Here is a 19,526-nt window from a genome sequence, read left to right on the forward strand (position 1 = left end):
CAAAATAGAGGTGGTTCTACTTCAAGAATTTGTAATAATCTCTTCACTTTAACACATGAATGTGTTCAATATTGGGGAAAGAACACGTTGCTACCAAAACTGAAATAAGATCCTTGAAACAGAAAGGATGTTGCCATGGAAAAATGAAGTAACACTCAGTGCAGCTGTGATGCATTAATGAATAGGATATTTTTTTAAAAGATCATTTGTGTTTGGTGTGGCTCAGAGGGTCCCAACCAGATGGTTTCCATGAACAGGATCTGACCCCCAGTTTGAGGACTTCTTACTGGCAGATTACTTCATTTTCTTTCCCTTGGATTGTCAGATCCTTACATTAATGCAAAATTTAGTGCTGCAGATTTCTATTCACTTACACAAATCATTCAGCATTTTACATTAAAACCACAATTTTAGACATACAGTTTAACAGTTATTTTAAAAGTGTAAAAAGATTTATGTGATAGCTTTAGTATATATAATAGATGTAGCATTATAAGTTTGAGCAATTTGGATTGATGTATATGTTTTGGTTCTTATCATTAAAGAAATCCCCACAACATACATTTTAGAAAGCTTATTTTTTAGAGTTTTTTGTGTATCTTATGCAAATACACTTGATTCTGTCTGCATTGCTGAGGTTAAGTTTGATGAAATAATTTATTTCTGAATGAGTGGAATTTTAGAATATATTGATTTTGGAAATTTAGGCCCAATTTAGATTTGTTTCTCAGGACTTATATGTATATATTTGTATATTGTGGCATAGTAACATTAATATCTCACATTATTAAAAGCAGTTTTGAGCATAGCATTAATATCTACATGAAGTGTTAAATACCGATTCTTCATAGTTTGACCTTATAACAGCAATTTATATAGGAGAATATGCTCTCAGTGTGCCATTTTAACTTGAGTAATTGAACATCAATAATGACTTAAGTTAAATATTTAAAAATTTAAATGTAATGCATCTGAGACAATATACACTTTATTTCAGAAAAATATGTTGTAATCTTAAATCAATTAAATACTTAACATATACGCACTTACATTACCTGGTATCTAAACTGCAAGGTAAAATTCCAGAGCTAAGAAATGAGCTTATACTCCATGAACCAATGTATTTATTTTTGGGAAATTTTACTTATATTTTTTCTTCACTGAATTCATGTTTGCCCATATACAGACTGTTGAAGCAAAGATGAGTTAAGTTTGTTTATTTAAAAGGCTGGCAAATTCTTTATTGTATCAAGGAATTCCAGACCTGTTACATATTGTTATGCTGTCACTAAGGAATATATTAGCTCCAACAGAAGTGATGTTACTGTATTAGTTATCATTTAGAAAATATAGTGTCTTTCCTAATATAATTTGCTAGAATATCTAAGCATTTATCAAGGAAACAAATTTTATTTTCTGGTATACTTTCCAATAATACCTTTATATGCTAGGTACTTATAGAAAGCTAACTGGTCATATTTTTCACTTTAAAAATAATTTAAGTATGTTAGCCTGTTTGGGCAATTTACTAACCAGGTACAGAATATTACTTTGTAAGAATCAATTGAGACTAGTAGACTTTAACCTACTTTGCATTTGAATTAAGAACTCATGATGAGATGAAGTCAGGTTTTGATTTGGTCTTGCTTAGCCTAAGTAACTACACTAGGGATAGGGAAGCATGAAAACTTAACATGAAATTAGTATAGGTAATAATTCGAAGTATGGTAATAACAAGGAATGCACTCTGATTTTTAAGTCTTCTGAATTTTCTCCATTACCATGTATTTAACAAATGTGATATACTATATTGAGCCTTGGTATGCATGTACTAGTATTTAAAAAGAAAGTATGTGATATAAACATGTTCTATTTTATTGTTTGCCTAGAGATATAATCTGAACATTTTAAACATTTGTTCTTTTAATTTGTAAAGTGAAAAAGGAAGGACCAAATTCATATAGAAATAACAGTTTGTGGGCTTTTTAAAAAAAGTTTATTAATTATTTTATTTTAATTGAATTCATTGGCTAATATAATTATATAGATTTCAGATGTACAATTCTATAATACATCATTTGCATATTGTATTGTGTGTTCACCACCCCAAGTCAAGTCTCTTTCCATCATCATTTATCCCCCCTATATCCTCTTCTCCCTCCCCCATCCCTCCTTCCCTCTGGGAATCACAATACTGTTGACTGTGTCTATGAAGGTTTTTATTTTATTTTATTTGTTCGTTGTTGCTTAATCCTGTTACCTTTTTTATCCATTTCTTCATCCTTCCTCCCCTCTGACAGCTAGCAGTCTGTTCCCTGTCTATGAGTCTGTTTCTATTTTGTTTGTCAGTTTATTTTGTTCATTAGATTCCACATATGAGTGAAATCATATGGTCCTTGTCTTTCTCTGACTGGCAGTGAGAGAAAGTAGGAGCAATAAAATGCTAGTCAGTTCTAAGGACTTAACTGGTGTTAACAAAATCTAATGAACTGCAAAAGGAGGAGGATTTTCTCACCTTTTTTGCCAGCACATTTCTAACTCAGTTATGTTTCTTGGAAAGAACTGTGGAAAGGCAGATATGTTTTCATTTCATGTCACTGTGCACTTTTGATCAAATTTATAGCAAAAAAACAAATGCTTTAAGTATTGGACATTTTCTTTTTTATTTGCGTGCCTGTTTATTCTGGTAAAGATACCATGTTTGAGGGTCTGTTTACTCCCACATTTAGTCTGATCCAAACATTTTAATTCTACTTTTCTCTTCTAGCTTGAAGTACAGTCTTGTTGTGTGTTCATTCCAAATGATAGCCTGCCTTCCCCAAGTACAATTGTATCTGGCGACATCCCTGGAACAGTAAGAAGTTGGTACCACGGACAAACCAGCATGCCAGGAACCCTTGTGCTCTGCTTGCCTCAAATAAAGATTATTAGTGCTGGCCACAGGTGTATGGAGCCTCTGCAGGAGATTCCATTTGTCATCCCAAGACCCATCCTTGAAGAAGGTACATTTAAAGAAATTCTTTTCATGGTTGTTATATTTTTCTAGAGGCCCGGTGCACGAAATTCGTGCATGGGGGGTGTGTCCCCTCAGCCCAGCCTGCACCCTCTCCAATCTGGGACCCCTTGGGGGATGTCCGACTGCTGGTTTAGGCCCGATCCCGGGGATCAGGCCTAAACCGGCAGTTGGACATCCCTCTCACAATCCTGGACCGCTGGCTCCTAATCACTCGCCGGCCTGCCTGGTCGCCCCTAACTGCCTCCCTTCCTCCCGCCAGCCTGATTGCCCATCACTGCCTCTGCGTGCCAGCCTGATCATCCCTAACTGCCCCCACTGCCGGTCTTGTTGCTCCTAACTGCCCCCCCTGCCGGCCTGGTCACCCCCAACTGCCCTCCCTGCCAGCCTGGTCGCCCCCAACTGCACTCCCCCCCTGGCCTCGTTGCCCCTAACTGCTCCCCCCCCACCAGCCTGGTTGCCTCTTACTGCCCGCCCCCCTGCTGGCCTGGTTACCCCCAACTGCCCTCCTGCTGGCCTGGTTGCCTCTCACCCGCCTGGTCACCCCTCATGGGCCCCCGCCAGCCTGGTCGCCCCACACAGCCTGCTGTTCAGTTGTTTGGTTGTCCCTCACTAAGCCCCCTGCCAGCCTTGTTGCCCCACACAGCCTGCTTGTTCAGTTGTTTGGTCGTCCCTCACTAACCCCCCTGCCGGCCTTGTCACCCCATGCAGCCTGCTTGTTCAGTCATTTTGTCACCCTCACTAATCCCCGTGCCGGCCTGGTTGTAGGCAGCCATTTTGTGAGGGCATGAGTGTTAATTTGCATATTACCTCTTTATTATATAGGACTAGAGGCCCGGTGCACCGACTTATGCACTGGTGGGGTCCCTTGGCCTGGCCTGTGGGGATCGGGCCAAAACCCGCTCTCCGACATCCCCTTAGGGGTCCTGGATTGCGAGAGGGTAGTTCTTGTGTGACACACCCTGGAATCGGGGCTCCCTCCTCTCTGGTTCCGGGTGCATCACTGGAGAACCATAGCTGCCAAGTCAAACCATAGCTGCCAAGTCACTGCAGCTTGGCAGCTCCTGCGTTGAGCGTTTGCCCCCCTGGTGGTCAGTGCATGTCATAACTACGGGCCGGAACATCTTCCCCCTGGTAGTCATTGCGCATCAGAGGTACTGGTCGGGTGGTTGGATGGCCTCTTGGGCTTTCGTATATATAGATAGTGATATTTTTAATTTTGTTGTTTTTTTTAAATATGCTAGTGCACATGTAAATCAGTCTCATTGAAAGATCTACATAAAAATAAACTAAGTGATCTACAAAATGATCTAAAAAGAAAGATTTACAAAGTAAATGAACATAACTAAGTGATGCTGTTTATTGACATCCACACTTTTCAATCCTATTCATGTACTTATATATGTGTATATAAATGGATTCTATACACAAAAGATCATAGGCAATATGGTATAAACATTAAAACGCTAAAGAGATAAAATTAACTTGAGAAGAAAGTTGGTTTTAGCTGTGTGCATTAGGCTAAACTCAGACTGTTGACTAGGTTGATCTATTTTTTAAAATTAATTTTTTTCCATCATGATTTATCCCCCCATATCCTCTTCCACCTCCATCCAGTCCCTTTCTCCCCACAATCACCACACTGTTGTCCCTGTCTATGAGTTCTTTCTCACCCTTCTTTTTCCTTTATTGCTCAATCCCTCCATGCCCCCAGCCCCCCACCCCCACCCAAGAGCTGTCAGCCTGCTCTTATCTGATTTAAACCATGACTTATGAAAGTCTATGTGATAGCATATACATAGTGAAATGAATATATTATTTGGCTCGAGCATAATGTATTTCTCAATTTCTCATTTATTGAGGAAAAGTAGATAATTGTGTGACGGTTGGAGCCATGGCTCTTTCTTTAATAAGTACTTGATTTGTGATATTGCAGTGTTTTCGGTGCAAATTCATACCCTTTTGAACTTTGACATACTGATCTCAAACAGTATGTGAACCTGGAAAAGTTTTAAATCTCAAAGTAAATAATGTGAATCTATATTTTAATAACAAGGTTTAAATTTTTGACAGTGCTAAACAGGTCAACACATTGTTCATATTATTAGGATGTAAGTGTATGAATACTGATATCATAAAGATTACTATACATACGTACTGTTTTTGAAAAGCAAAGTCTGTGCAGTTCTGACTGTGCCTTGATGTTAATTTCTCTCTCCTTTTCTTTGTATTGAAATTTTCATTGAAATATAGTTTTCTCAGATTAGTCAGAAGTAAGCATGATTTCAATGCCAGAAATTGAGGTTGATATTGAAGATTATTAAATATGAATGCTATTATCATAGTTATAGAATTTTATTTTCAGAAGGAAGTTTTTTAGAGGTTTTTTTTGTGTGTGTGTGTCTGTGACTTTTGTCTTGATGCAAGGATCATTTCCCTAGCACAGAGGTCGGTAAACTGCGGCTTGCGAGCCACATGTGACTCCTTTGGCCCCTTGAGTGTGGCTCTTCCACAAAATACCACAGCCTGGGCGAGTCTATTTTGAAGAAGTGGCATTAGAAGAAGTTTAAGTTTAAAAAATTTGGCTCTCAAAAGAAATTTCAATCGTTGTACTGTTGATATTTGGCTCTGTTGACTAATGAGTTTGCCGACCACTGCCCTAGCATATTGAAATGTCATACCCATTCTTTGCCATTTGCTTTTGGTTATAGAGAATTCTTTATTATCACAACAGCTATTATATAGTATATCAAGGATATGCCAACTTCTTAAAGTGAGTGCTGCTGCTGCTGCTGCTGCTGCTGCTGCTGCTGCTGCTTCTTCTTCTTCTTCTTCTTCTTCTTCTTCTTCTTCTTCTTCTTCTTCTGATTTTAACTCTGGAATAACTTTTGTAAGGTTAAAATGATTTGTTCCTTGATTTTTTGTTGTTGTTAGAGCTCCCTCATATGTATATGACAACTTTTAAAGATATAACTTGTATATTGTAAAATTATTCCCTTTAACATATATAACTAGAGGCCCGGTGCACAAAATTCGTGCACGGGGGGGGGGGGGTTGTCTCTCAGCCCAGCCTGCACCCTCTCCAATCTGGGACCCCTCGAGGGCTGTCCTACTGCCCGTTTAGGCCCGATCCAGGATCGGGCCTAAATGGGCAGTCGGACATCCCTGTCACAATCCAGGACTGCTGGCTCCCAACTGCTCACCTGCCTGCCAGCCTGATCACCCCCTAACCACTCCCCTGCCAGCCTGATTGCTGTCTAACTGCTCCCCTGACAGCCTGTTTGCCCCCAACTTCCCTCCTCTGCCGGCCTGGTCACCCCTAACTGCCCTCCCCTGTGGGCTTGATTGCCCCCAACTGCCCTCCCTTGCAGGCCTGGTCCCTCCCAACTGCCCTCCCCTGCTGGTCTGATCGCCCACAACTGCCCTCCCATGCTGGCCATCTTGTGGTGGCCATCTTGTGTCCACATGGGGGCAGGATCTTTGAACACATGAGGGCAGGCATCTTGTGTGTTGGAGTGATGGTCAATCTGCATATTACTCTTTTATTAGATAGGATTAGAAGAATATATATATATATATATATATATATATATATATATATATATATATATATATAAAATCAGATAATCTTTGCTCTATTTAGTAGATGAATTTTAGTAAATTTAGCTTTGTGCAACCATCACCACTATCAAGTTTTAGAATGTCTGGTCTCATCTCTCCAGAAACGAATTGTTACACTATTGGCAGTTACTCTTCATTCCTCCTTCCCTCAGCCCCTGGAAACCACTAATATTTCTGTAGCTATAAATTTGCTCATTGTAGACATTTTATATGAATGAAATCACACAGTTTATTGTCTTTTGTGACAGGATACTTTTCCTTACATAATATTTTCAAGGTTGATTCATTTCATTTTATGGTTGAATTATAATCTATTTTATGTATTTACCACATTTTCTTTATCCATTTATCAGTTGATTGGCATGTACGTTGTTTTCACTTTTTGGCTATTATGATTAATGATGCTATGATCATTCTTATACATGTTTTTGTGTAGATCTAGGTTTTAATTTCTATTAGATATATGTACCTAGGAAAAGAATTTTTGGTTCATATGGTATCTCTATGGTTAAGCTTTTGAGGAATCGATGGAATGTTTCCCAAAATGTCTTTGCCATTTTACAATCCCACGTCGATGTATGAAAGTTCTGACTTATTCACATATGTGTCACCACTTGTTATTGCCTGCCTTTTTGTGCTATCCACCCCATTGGGTGTGAAGTTACATCTCATTGTCATTTTGATTTGCGTTTCCCTAATGACTGAAGATGTTGAGCATTTTGCATGTGCTTGTTGGCCATTTGTAGCACTATTTTTATTTGTTCTTATTGTATTCAGATCCTTCACCTGCTTTTTAGATGGGTTACTTCTCTTTTTTAGTGTTGACTTGGAAGAGTTCCTTATATATTCAGGATATTAGACCCTTATTAGATATATGATTTGCAAATATTTGTCGGTTGTTTCCTTTATAATGTATTTTTAATTTCATTTTTCTCTGCTAAATTGGAAGTCATTCCTCACTATTTTTAAATTTTAATTGTAGAAATTAACACTCCATATAACAAACTCTGGTCTTAGAAATATTGATGCATATTTAACTTGTTAATTTATGCAGCAAAATCAAGCTATTTACTCTGGTCCTAAATAATGCACAGGTCTTCAAATAATTTAATTTAATAATTCTTACCAAATTAACCAGTTGTCATTGTCATATATTTTAATTGTTTTTTAATTTTTAAGCTTTATAAGATAATAAAATTTTACAAAATAATTTCTTATATGTGATATACATGTTTAACCAGTACAGGGTTTAGAAAAATCCTATATAATAAAGAGCTAATATGCTAATTAGACTGAAAAGCAGAATGACCATCCAGATGAAGCCGGGGCCGTGAGGGCCAGGGTCGTGAGCGCTGAGGCAGCCAGGGCTGCGAGGGCCAAGCCCCTTGCACAAATTTCATGCATCAGGCCTCTAGTTATTCAGTAAAGGGTCAGATAATAGATACTTTGTTTCATCAGCTGTATGGTTTCTGTTCCAGCTACTCTACTCTTTGTTGTGCAGAAGCAGCTATAACTGATATGTAAATGAATTGACATGACTGTGTTCCAATAAAACTTTATTCACAAAATCTGGCAGTTTGCCAGAGTTGGTCATGGCTCTACTTGCTGATTTATATATACTAGTGCCTTACTAGTCATTTCCTCTCTTAGCTCCATCTTTTCTTGTATCTCAGATCATTTTCCTTCTTCCTTTTTTTGTGATCTGCTTTTACAAGCTTAACTTTGTTTGTAAATGTCTGAATTTTGCCTTCCTTTTCAAAAGATATTTTTCTAAGTAGATAATTTCTTTTTGATAGTTCTTTTCATCTTACCAGTGAAGGTACTATTGTGCTGACTCTCGCTTTTCATTGCTCTTTTGAGATCCACTGTCAGTTTTTGTTTACTTGAAGATATTTTGTCCTTTCTCTCTGGCAGCTTTAGAATATTGCCCCTCTGGCAGCCATCACTTTGTTTTCTGTATCTATGTGTCTATTTCTGTTTTGTTCATTTATTTTGTTCTTTAAATCTGCTTTGGGTATTTGGATTCTTTTGTGCTTCCATATACATTTTAGAATTGCTAATTATATTTCTGTGAAAAATGCCATTAGATTTTTGATAGTAATTACATTGAATATGTAGATTGCTTTGGGTAGTATAGACATTTTCACAATATACTTCTAATCCATAAGTATAGAATATCTTTCCATTTATTTGTGTCTTTAACTTAAGATGATAATTATAATGCAACCAGAACAAAAGTAAAATGGGACCATTTTATTCATGTCTTAAGCTTTCTCTATATTCTGAGGATTCCAAAAGAGACATAAATTTGTCTTGAGTAAACCTTCACACAATGTTCATCCTTATTGATGAGGAAATTACTTGGCCCAGCTTTATGAGGAAATTTATTTGTTTTATATTCCTAAAACCTAGGATGGCTTTTTCATCAACCATCTCTGTTTGCTGTATTGCTCACTCATTCTGCTTCCTCATTTTCCCATCTGCCTTTATATCTGACCCACTTATTCATCCAATATTTATTGAGCATCTGCCTTATGGCAGACACAGAGAATACACATTTGAACCAGATATATATGGTGCCTGCTCTCTCATATTTTACATACTATTGAAGGGAGTGGTTCAGTAAACAAATTTATTATCTTTTTAAAAAGATTGTTAGGATTAAACCAGATAACTTCTGAGCACTTTAAAAAGTATCTATCACATGACAAGTGCTCAGTAAAAGCCATTGTAGTTTTAAAAATATATTTATTTTTACTGATTTCAAAGAGGAAGGGAGAGGGAGAAAGAAAAACATCACTGATGAGAGAGAATCATTGATTAGCTGCCTCCTGCACACCCCCTGTTGGGGTTCAAGCTGACAACTTGGGCATATGCCCTGAATAGGAATTGAATCGTGACCTCCTGGTTCATAGGCCAATGCTCAACCACTAAGCCATGCCAGCCAGGCCATTGTAGTTTTTAATATCTAAATAAGATTTCTAAATTCTATGGCCTGGCTTCAAGTTTACTCTTGTCCAAATACATTATTCTTTCCTGGTCTCTTTAACTTCTGTCTTCCTGAAACTGGGTGAGGAACCCTGTCTCTGAAGTAGAAATAAAATCGTTCACTTCTTTCAATTCCCTTATAATATTCACTCACATGAAGCAGTAAAGAATAGAGTTTACTGAAAATTTCATACTAAAGGCATATGTCGTATTGGTACACCCCTATCAAACAATTTTTAAATCTCTATTAGTCTCTCTCTTTTTTTTATCTTTATTGTTGAAAGTATTACAGATGTCTGCTCCCCCGCCGCCCCTCCATTGAACCTTCTAGCCCTGTGGTCGGCAAATTGCGGCTCGCGAGCCACATGCGGTTCTTTGGCCCCTTGAGTGTGGCTCTTCCACAAAATACCACGGCCTGGGCGAGTCTATTTTGAAGAAGTGGCGTTAGAAGAAGTTTAAGTTTAAAAAATTTGGCTCTCAAAAGACATTTCAATCGTTGTACTGTTGATATTTGGCTCTGTTGACTAATGAGTTTGCCGACCGCTGTTCTAGCCCATCCTGCATTCCGTCCCAGGCCTTCTCCACACTATTGTCTATGTCCATGGATTATAGACACTTTTGTACTTTGGAATTCTTAGCCACTTTGCCATAAGAGGTTTCTCTTCCTGACTCTTCTCTTTCCCTTTGATCTCCTAAGGAAAGGAAGTTCAACTTCCTCTCTCTTTTTCATATATTTTAGTTATTCCTGCCTAAAATCCCTTCCATGGCTTGCCATTAATCTTGGGATAAATATAAAATCCTTAACATGACCAATAAGATACTATATCAGTTGGCCCTGCCCACCTCTCCACCCTTATTTTTATCTCTCCCACTGCTACCAGTTGCCCTCCTACAGCCTTCTGTAGGCTTTTCTGTGTTCTTTCAACAGCACGACTCTGTCCTGTCACAGGCATTATCATGTGCTAGGAATGTGCCTTCCTCATTGATCTCTTCTCCCGGTTTCCTTCCTCTTCTCATCCTTCAGGTTTCAGGGTATTTCACTAGTCAAGTCCCTCTCTTCTCTGCTCTCATTGTACCTGACTTGTCACTTTTACTACTCTTATCTGAATAATTTTTGTTCACCTTCTACATCCCCTAGTAAGGTGAAAAGGGCAGGCAATATATCTGTTTTGTTCACTGTTCTATTCCTAACATCTATCACAACCATGTTCCTAAATATGAGCTCACTAAATAATTGTAGAGTTTGCTATTCAGTAAATAGCATATTTAGCTAACTCTTTTGGTTACTATAGGAGAAAAAACAATGAAAAGGTCAGCTTCTAACTTGTCTTCAGGTTTATGAGCAATGGAAAAGAATTCCTAGTCGTTACGATTTGAAAAAAATTACCCACCATTACAAAGGTGGTCAGCAGGATAAACAAGATGGGTTCTCATAGATTTGAGACTTGGACTTCTAAAGTTCAGAACGAGGAACTATGTTGAAATGTGTCATCTGATTTCAATTGCCATGGGAAGGGAGAGATTATCTCTAATATACTCTAATATAGCCAGTTTCAATCTGTGTAGAGTGTTTGGGTCAAAATCAACATCTTGGATTTCATGAGGGAGCACTCGCAGTAAGGCTTGCAGATGTAATTTGCTGCATCCAGCTCACACCTCTGAGCAGATGGGTTTCTACACTGTGCCTAGCAGAGGTTTGTTTTTTCTTCTTTGAAAGATTTGCCTGTGACTTCAATAAAATATTTTGACAAATGGAATATTGAGATCATTTATAAATTAAAACTTTGCTGTTGTTGGATTTAGTGAATTTTAATAGAAACTGATGTGAAAATCGTTGAGCATCTATGAAAAATAAATTAAAACGTTGCTATTATTGGATTTAGTAAGTTTTAATAGAAACTGATGTGAAAATTGTTGAACACCTATGAAAAACAGGAGAGCTGTTTTTTTCGTGTAATTGTGGTTCACTTCAGTAGAACAATAAACATATGTATTGTTCCATTTCAGATTTTTAAAAATATCATAGTTTGATAATTATATTTTCCACTTGTTCTGAAGGATCATGATACACTACTGTAATAGTTTCTTTCCAGTTTTACTGAGTGTCTTTGACTTTAATCCTTAAACCATATGTAAATGGGATTCCTTAGGGGAAAGAGGGAGCTCAGAAAAGAGCTTCAGATTTCTCCTTGATGTTGTTTTTAAAATAGTTCTCTTGAAAACCATCATATATATGTTACAAATGAAATTAAGCTGTTGAATTGCCTACATGCAGTTAATAGATTTGCATTGCAATAGATGTTATTCGCTTCAAAGTGGTTCATATCCAGCCTGCTCCTTCACTTGTTTAGCTTTAGATTCTGTGACATTTAAAGACTGGAAAAGGAACCGTCTTTTATTTATTTCCTGTTAATCAGTTTTTCATTTTCTACCCCCGCTCCCTCCCACCCCCCACCACACACACACTTATTTTAAAAACAGAAAAACAAAATGGCATACTTACCTGGCAGGGGAGATACCATGATCACGAAGGTGGTTTCCCCAGGGCGAGGCTTATTGATTGCACTTCGGATGTGCTGACCCCTGCGATTTCCCCAAAGGTGGGAAATTCAACTATGTGATTTGTGATAGTGGGGGACTGAGTTGGCACTCTACTGGAAAAAAAAAAAAAGGCAGATCTGATATGCTGTCATATTTTGTTGATCACCTTTTGAAAATAAACGATATAATTTATGTTGTCTTAGATCTTAAAAATGTGTTTTTAAAATCATAACAAGGTAATATGTTCTCTTTAAAGGAAATTTATTTTTATTGCGTTACAATTGACATTTAATATTGTGTAAGTTTAAGTTATAAAACATTGATTTGATACATTTGTATATTGCAATGTCATTACCACTGTAGTGCTAGATAACCCTTCTATCAACTCACATGTTTACTATTTCTTTTTCGTGCTGCGAACATTTAAAATCTAGTCTCTTAGCATCTTTGACATATATAATACAGTGCTTTTGACTATATTAACTATGCTGTGCTTTAGACCAGAACATATTCATCTTGAGTTATAAGTTTGCACCCTTTAACAAAATCTCCCTAATAATAATGCCAATTTAAATTTAGAGTTGTTCATTCATCTAATTTGTCTAACTTATTGGGACATGAAGTGTTGTTCATAATATTGCTTCTAAATTCTTTTCAATTTTTATAGGGTAAAAGTAATATTTCTTCATTTACTTTTGATTTTGGCAACACGTGGGTTCCCTCCTTTTCTCTCTCTCTCTCTCTTTGAAGGTTGTTAGGTTGCTTTCAGTTTCACTGATTTTTTTTCCCTATTTTGTTTCATTGCTTTCTGTTCTAATCTTTCTTGTTCCTTTTTTCTACTTGATTTGTTTTGGTTTCATCTTACATTTTTTGGTTTCTTAAGGGGGAAAAATTGAGGTTTTTTGTTTTTTTTTAATTGAATTTACTGGGGTGACATTTGTTCACAAAACCATACAGGTATCAAGTATACACCTTAACAAAATATAATCTACACACTATTGTGTGCCCCTTGCCCAGGGCAATCTCTTTCCATTGCTCCTTCCCCCGCCTTTGCCCACATCTACCTGTCCACAGCCCCCTTTCCCTCTGGCCCCCATCATACTGTTGTCTGTGTCAACCTCCAAAACCCCTCCCTGCTGACAGCTGTCAATCTATTTCATGTATCTGTGTCTCTGTTTCTATTTCGTTCATCACTTTATTTTGATTCTACATGTAATGATATAGTATTTGTCTTTCTCTGACTGGCTTATTTCACTTAGCACAATAATCTCCAGGTCCTTCCATGCTGTCGCAAAAGGTAAAATTTACTTCTTTTTTTATGACTAAGTAGTATTCCAATGTGTAAATATACCACCACTTTAAAAAATGTTTTTATTGATTTTAGAGAGAGAAGAAGGGAAAGGGAGATATAGAAATATCGATGATCAGCAGCCTCTTGCACACTCCTTACTGGGGATTAAGCCAGCAACCCAGGAATGTGCCTTGACCAGAAATTGAACTGGTAACCCCTTGGTGATTGGGAGCACGCCCCACCACCTGAGCCACACCAGCTGGGCCACAATTTTTTTATCCACCAATCTACTTGTGGGCACTTGAGCTGTTTCCAGATCTTGGCTATTGTAAATAATGCTGTTGTGAACATGGGTGTGCATATATTCTTTTTAATTGGTTGCCTTCCATATGTGCCCTGACTGGGAATCGAACCTACAACCTTTTGTTGTAAGAAATGGTAAAGGGCCTTCTTTCAAATGCAAAAGAAATAGAAAAAGAGAGGAACACAGGTATAAGGAATAAGATGGCAATAAATAAGTATCTATCAATAATAACCTTATCCTTGGCTGTATGGCTCAGTTGGTTGGAGCGTCCACCTATGACCCAGTAGGTAGATGTTCGATTCCCGGTCAGAGTACATGCATGGGTTTTGGGCTCGATCCCCAGTGAGGGTGTGCTAGAGGCAGCCGATCAATGATTCTTTCTCATCATTGATGTTTCTATCTCTCTCTCCCTCACCCTTCCTTTCTGAAATCAATAAAAATATATATTAAAAAATTAAAAAAGAACAAACAGATGTTTGTTGTAATCAGTATTAGTCTACCTGTCTGGAGGTACCACGCTGTTCACTGTTTGTGGCTGTGTCTGCTGGGCCTGGGCGTGCATGGGAGGGGCCATTCTGTGTAGAGCTGGGGGCAGATCTGTAAAAGGTGTGAGGCTCCCTGATGTCTTCCTCCATTTGTCACTACTTTGTCTCCCACTGAGGGTGCTTGGTCTTCCTCCAGAGCCTGCCAAAGACTGTAGTGTGGACCAAGAGTTACTCCAAAAAACGAGCTCCCAAACGTCCCTGAGGGGTGTAGCCAGCTCTGCTGCTGTGCTTAAGACCCAGCCATTTTTACTCGTTTTTTAGTCATCTTTCCCCCGCCTTCCCCCCATCTCCCTCCCTCCCACAGCTGACTATGGGTAACTGAAATCGCAAAAAGAGAAACTACAGACAAGGGAGGGACTACTGTAGCTTTGGCTCAAATGAACTAAAACGACTACATGCACTGTGTTGTGCTAAGAAAAACGATGAAATATATTTACTATCTGGGATCTTAATGTTGCAATCATTTTATGTCATTTTTATTGTTGCAAATGTATATGGCTAAAATTTTTGGGGAGGGAATTGTGTCTTAAACATTTGTTTGTTGTTATTGAAGTTTGAGAACATGTTGTTTATAAAATATGTATTCTATTAATAGTTTAATAAGGGACAAATATTCAGTACTTAAGGAAAACTAAAGTAAAAATCAGGAAATAAAAACCCCCAGCATTTAAAAAATACCCTATGTTTTCTTTTCTAAATTATAACCTATACTAGTATTTATTCTATTAATAGTTTAATAAGGGACAAATATTCAGTATTTAAGGAAAACTAAAGTAAAAATCAGGAAATAAAAAACCCCCAGCATTTAAAAAATACCCTATGTTTTCTTTTCTAAATTATAACCTATACTAGAGGCCCTGTGCATGAAATTCATGTCCCCTCAGCCCGGCCTGTACCCATTCATAGTGCAGGAGCCCTCGGGGGATGTCCAACTGACGGCTTAGCGCTGAGCATTTGCCCCCTGGTTGTCAGTGCATGTCATAGCGACTGGTCATTCCTCTGGTTGATTTGCATGTTAGTCTTTTATTATATAGGATACCATATAACTGAGGTATAAGACCCAAGAAGCAGTTTATAACATTTGCTTAATTATGTTAGAGTTTTTATTTAATAATTGAGGCAGGGTTAGGAGTGCTGTTAGTGTTAAGTTGCTTTAGAAAATATATGGACTTGTAATATTTCCTATGACTATCTGTAGAAACCAGGGCTGTTTCTTGTTTGATAACTATATTACCCTAAGTAAGTCTTGCATTGTTATAATCTTGACATCTCTTTCAAACTGTGAAGTGGCTACTAATACCTTAATTACCTGAAGGACAGTACTATTTTTTGAGGTCCCTTCTAGTTTTAAAAGCAATGATTGTTCTATTTTTTAATTGTTTATACTTAAAATAATAAATTCTTGAGAATTTTAAAAGCCAGTATTCTATTTCTTTATTCAGTAATGAAACTTTGATGATTAAGTTATGAGTAAGCCAGTAGTAAATTCAGAAGTTAATAGTAGCTCTAGCAGTGAGAATTCACATTCCTTGATGTAAAGAAAATATTTCATAAATTTGAAATCAATTATGCAATATTTTCTCCCAATTATTGTGTTTTATACATGTACTATATTTCACATTAACTAATACAAAACATGTTTTTCCCCCAAATGTAGAATTTTGGTTACAGAGCAAAAAAACTACGTGTTGTTCATTTTTATTTTCCTCTCTTCTAGACATTCCAACTGTTCTATGCTAGGAGAATTGGTTGTACTTTTTATTGTTTTTAATGTCTTAATTCTTTGGAAGTCCTCATTACTTAATTAACATCACTTAGACTTAAAGAACCCTTTCTTTAACTGTCTTTAAGTCAATTAATTGCTTAAGTTGTTTGGGGAAATGATATGAGCAATTTTGGGTCATTTATATTTGGGGAGTGTGGTGAATATAATCTCAAGAAAGTATTAACCCTCACAATAGATATTAAAATATTCTTGATTACACTCTCATATTTGAAATAAAAACCTCCTGAGTCATACTGGATTGTTGGACATAGGGGGAAAAAAGGGAGATGAGGAAGATATTATTTGCTTCTAAAGATATTTAATGACTAAGGTTATGAAAGCAGGGAAGAACTGAGTAGAGTGTTACCTTTGTCTTCTGCTTCTAGTGTTGTGCAAAATCAGCAACATATGGTAGAATGTATGGAAATCATACTATATATTTTTCTAAAATTTACTCAATTGTACATCAATATTATCTAATTCCTTACCCATTGTTGACACAGTCTCTGAATTTCCTTTCTTTTTTCGTTTAGTCCCAAAGCCCCGTCATATTCATTTTCTTTCACCTTATTTTATTTGAACTACATCAGTGTTAGGTCATCATTTTCTTGAGGATTATTTTATTGATATGTTTTTCTCTGTTGATTATGTGTAGAGGAGGGTTTACAAATGCATATACAAATGGAATTCTCAGTCTTCTTGCTTTGTTTTTATTTTTTCTTATTCTTTAGACAGTTTGTTTGAAATTTTCTGAATTCTGCCAGCAATAGTTTCTCTAAAATAAAGGACCCATATTATGGCATTAGAACTTTCCAATTAAAGGAAAAATATTAATCTTGAAGGTTTCAGATTAGTACATTGTTCTGTCCTGTCCTGAGTGTCTGAGCATATTTTATGGAGTCTCCAGAACATTATATTGCCTGTGTTATAAATAAGTAAGGTGCTTTTATTTGTTTTTTATTTTGTGCATATACATGCATGTGTCTACAAAAGGAATACTTGTGCAGTTCATGACTTTTGCTTTGTGTAATATTTTTTAATTCTGGGAATATTTGTCATTGCATATTAAGACCTCATCTTAAAGGTACATAAAATATTAACTTAAAAGGTTCTTTTAAAGACTTAGAATATGATGTACTTAATTTCTTTTTATTGGTCTGATTCCAGTATAGAAGCAGAGGCACATATCTGAGACAGTCCCAATGTCATTTGGGATTTTTTTTAAATTTAATGAATTTAAATGTGCTGCTTTTTATCCAGCATAACAACCACTTGGCATTTCTTGGATAACATAAAACTTGAAAACTATATATAGCTCACTACCAGTTTTAAAATGTGTAACCTCAAATCATTCCAAAATATTTTAAGACAAATTTGACAAAGCCTTTATTTTGTGAATAGCATGGAAATCTTTATAGGTTTTAAAATAATTTTAGAATTAGTTACAGATGATTTAAAGTTTGTTAATTTTCTGATTTTAATTTTATTAACTACTAGAAGCCCGGTGCACGAAATTCGTGCACGGCAGGGGGTTGTCCCTCAGCCCAGCCTGTACCCTCTCCAATCTGGGACTCCTGGAGGGATGTCCGACTGCCCGTTTAGGCCCGATCCTGGTGGGATCGGGCCTAAACGGGAAGTCGGACATCCCTCTCACAATCCAGGACTGCTGGCTCTCAACTGCTTGCCTGCCTGCCTTCCTGATTGCCCCTAACCGCTTCTGCCTGCCAGCCTGATCACCCCCTAACCACTCTGCTGCCAGCCTGGTTGATGCTTAACTGCTCCCCTGCCAGCCTGTTTGCCCCCAACTTCTCTCCTCTGCCAGCCTGGTCACCCCTAACTGCCCTCTCCTGCAGGGTTGATCACCTCCAACTGCCCTCCCTTGCAAGCCTGGTCCCTCTCAACTGCCCTCCCTTGCAGGCCGGGTGCCTCTCAACTGCCCTCTCCTGCTGGCCATCTTGTGGTGGCCATCTTGTGTCCACATAGGGGCAGGATCTTTGACCACATGAGGGCAGCTATATTGTGTGTTGCAGTGATGATCAATCTGTATATTACTCTTTTATTAGATAGGATAGAGGCCTGGTACACAGGTGGGGGCCAGCTGGTTTGCCCTGAAGGGTGTCACAGATAAGGGTGGGGGTTCCCTTGGGGTGTGGGGCGGCCTGAGCGAGGGGCCTGTGGTGGTTTGCAGGCCGGCCACGCCCCCTGGCAACCCAAGGGGAGGCCCTGGTATCTGGAATTTATTTTCCTTCTACAATTGAAACTTTGTAGCCTGGGGCGGCAGCCATTTCTGTGGCAGTTAATTCACCTTCTACAATTGAAACTTTGTAGCCTTAAGCGGGTGAGCCCAGCCAGGGTGTGTGGAAAGCTTTGCTTCCCCTGTTGCCGCCGGCAACCCTGGCCTGCTCTCTCAAGCTCCATTCTGCCGCCATTTGTTTGAATTTGTTTACCTTCTATAACTGAAACTTTGTAGCTTGAGTGGAGGCTTAGGCTTGCAATGGCTATGGAAAGCCTGGCTTGCTCTGTTACCTGGGAAACCTTGCTCTCTGTGGCTGTAGCCATCTTGGATTGGGGTTAATTTGCATACTTGCCCTGATTGACTGGTGGGCGTGGCTTGGCTGGTGGGTGTGGCTTATGTAGCGGAGTGATGGTTAATTTGCATATTACCATTTTATTAGAGAGGATAATTGGTCAAGACATTTTGAATATTTAATTTATGAGGGTCTACCTTGTTGCATTCATTGAGTATCACCTCTCATGACACAAATGCATATTTAGATTTCTTTAATATATACATTTATAGTATGATCCTCTTAGTAATGCACTTAAGTTTTGTTGTTGTTGTGTGTTTTTTTTTTTGTGTGTGTGTGTGTGTGTGTGTATATACCTGGAAAAATAACATGTGATCCTGGTTCTAATCTGTGTTGGCATGTTCAACACTATGGGGGGTGGAACTTTAAGGAAAATATAACAGTGTTAATAGTGCTTATTACTGGGAGTGACACAGTGGACAGTAGATTGTGGCTGTTTTATTTCTTTTATCTTTTATATATTACTAGGGGCACAGTACACCAATTTGTGCACCTTGAAAGGAGCTGTGGGCCGCTAGGCTGTGGTGGGCACAGCGGCGGGTCTCAGCCCATCCTCTGCGGTATGAGCAGCGGCTCCAGCTGCAGGTGGGAGGGGGGCTGGAGCCAGCAGCAGGTGTGAGTGCCGGGCGGGACCTCGGCGCACGGAAGCAAAGAATTTTCAGTAACCACCAGAGGTTCGCCCTCTGACAGCGACTGGAACCCTGCCTTGGTCTGGCGGCCCCGCTCACCTGCTCCACCGTCCTGCCACGGCCAACGCCCATCATGTTCTACGCTCTGCCACCTGCTGCCGATGCCTGCCATGTTCTGCGCGTGCCCCTGGGTGGTCAGGGCACATCATAGCTACCTATTGTTCGGTTGTTCCGTTGTTTG

At 38.3% G+C, this 19,526-nt stretch overlaps 1 protein-coding gene across 7 annotated transcripts in view; it reads left to right on the plus strand.

Moving 5' to 3' along the window:
* Nucleotides 1-19,526, plus strand: part of VPS13B (vacuolar protein sorting 13 homolog B) — a 604,787-nt gene that overhangs the window by 252,273 nt on the left and 332,988 nt on the right. For all 7 annotated transcript variants that reach the window (XM_079796380.1, XM_079796377.1, XM_079796379.1 and 4 more), the window contains one exon: nt 2,768-3,002. In XM_079796380.1, the coding sequence (XP_079652506.1) occupies nt 2,768-3,002 (235 nt within the window). The remainder of the gene's footprint in view (nt 1-2,767; nt 3,003-19,526) is intronic.

The sequence above is a fragment of the Cnephaeus nilssonii genome (genome assembly GCF_951640355.1).
Source record: "Cnephaeus nilssonii genome assembly, chromosome: 18".
Taxonomy (NCBI): domain Eukaryota; kingdom Metazoa; phylum Chordata; class Mammalia; order Chiroptera; family Vespertilionidae; genus Cnephaeus; species Cnephaeus nilssonii.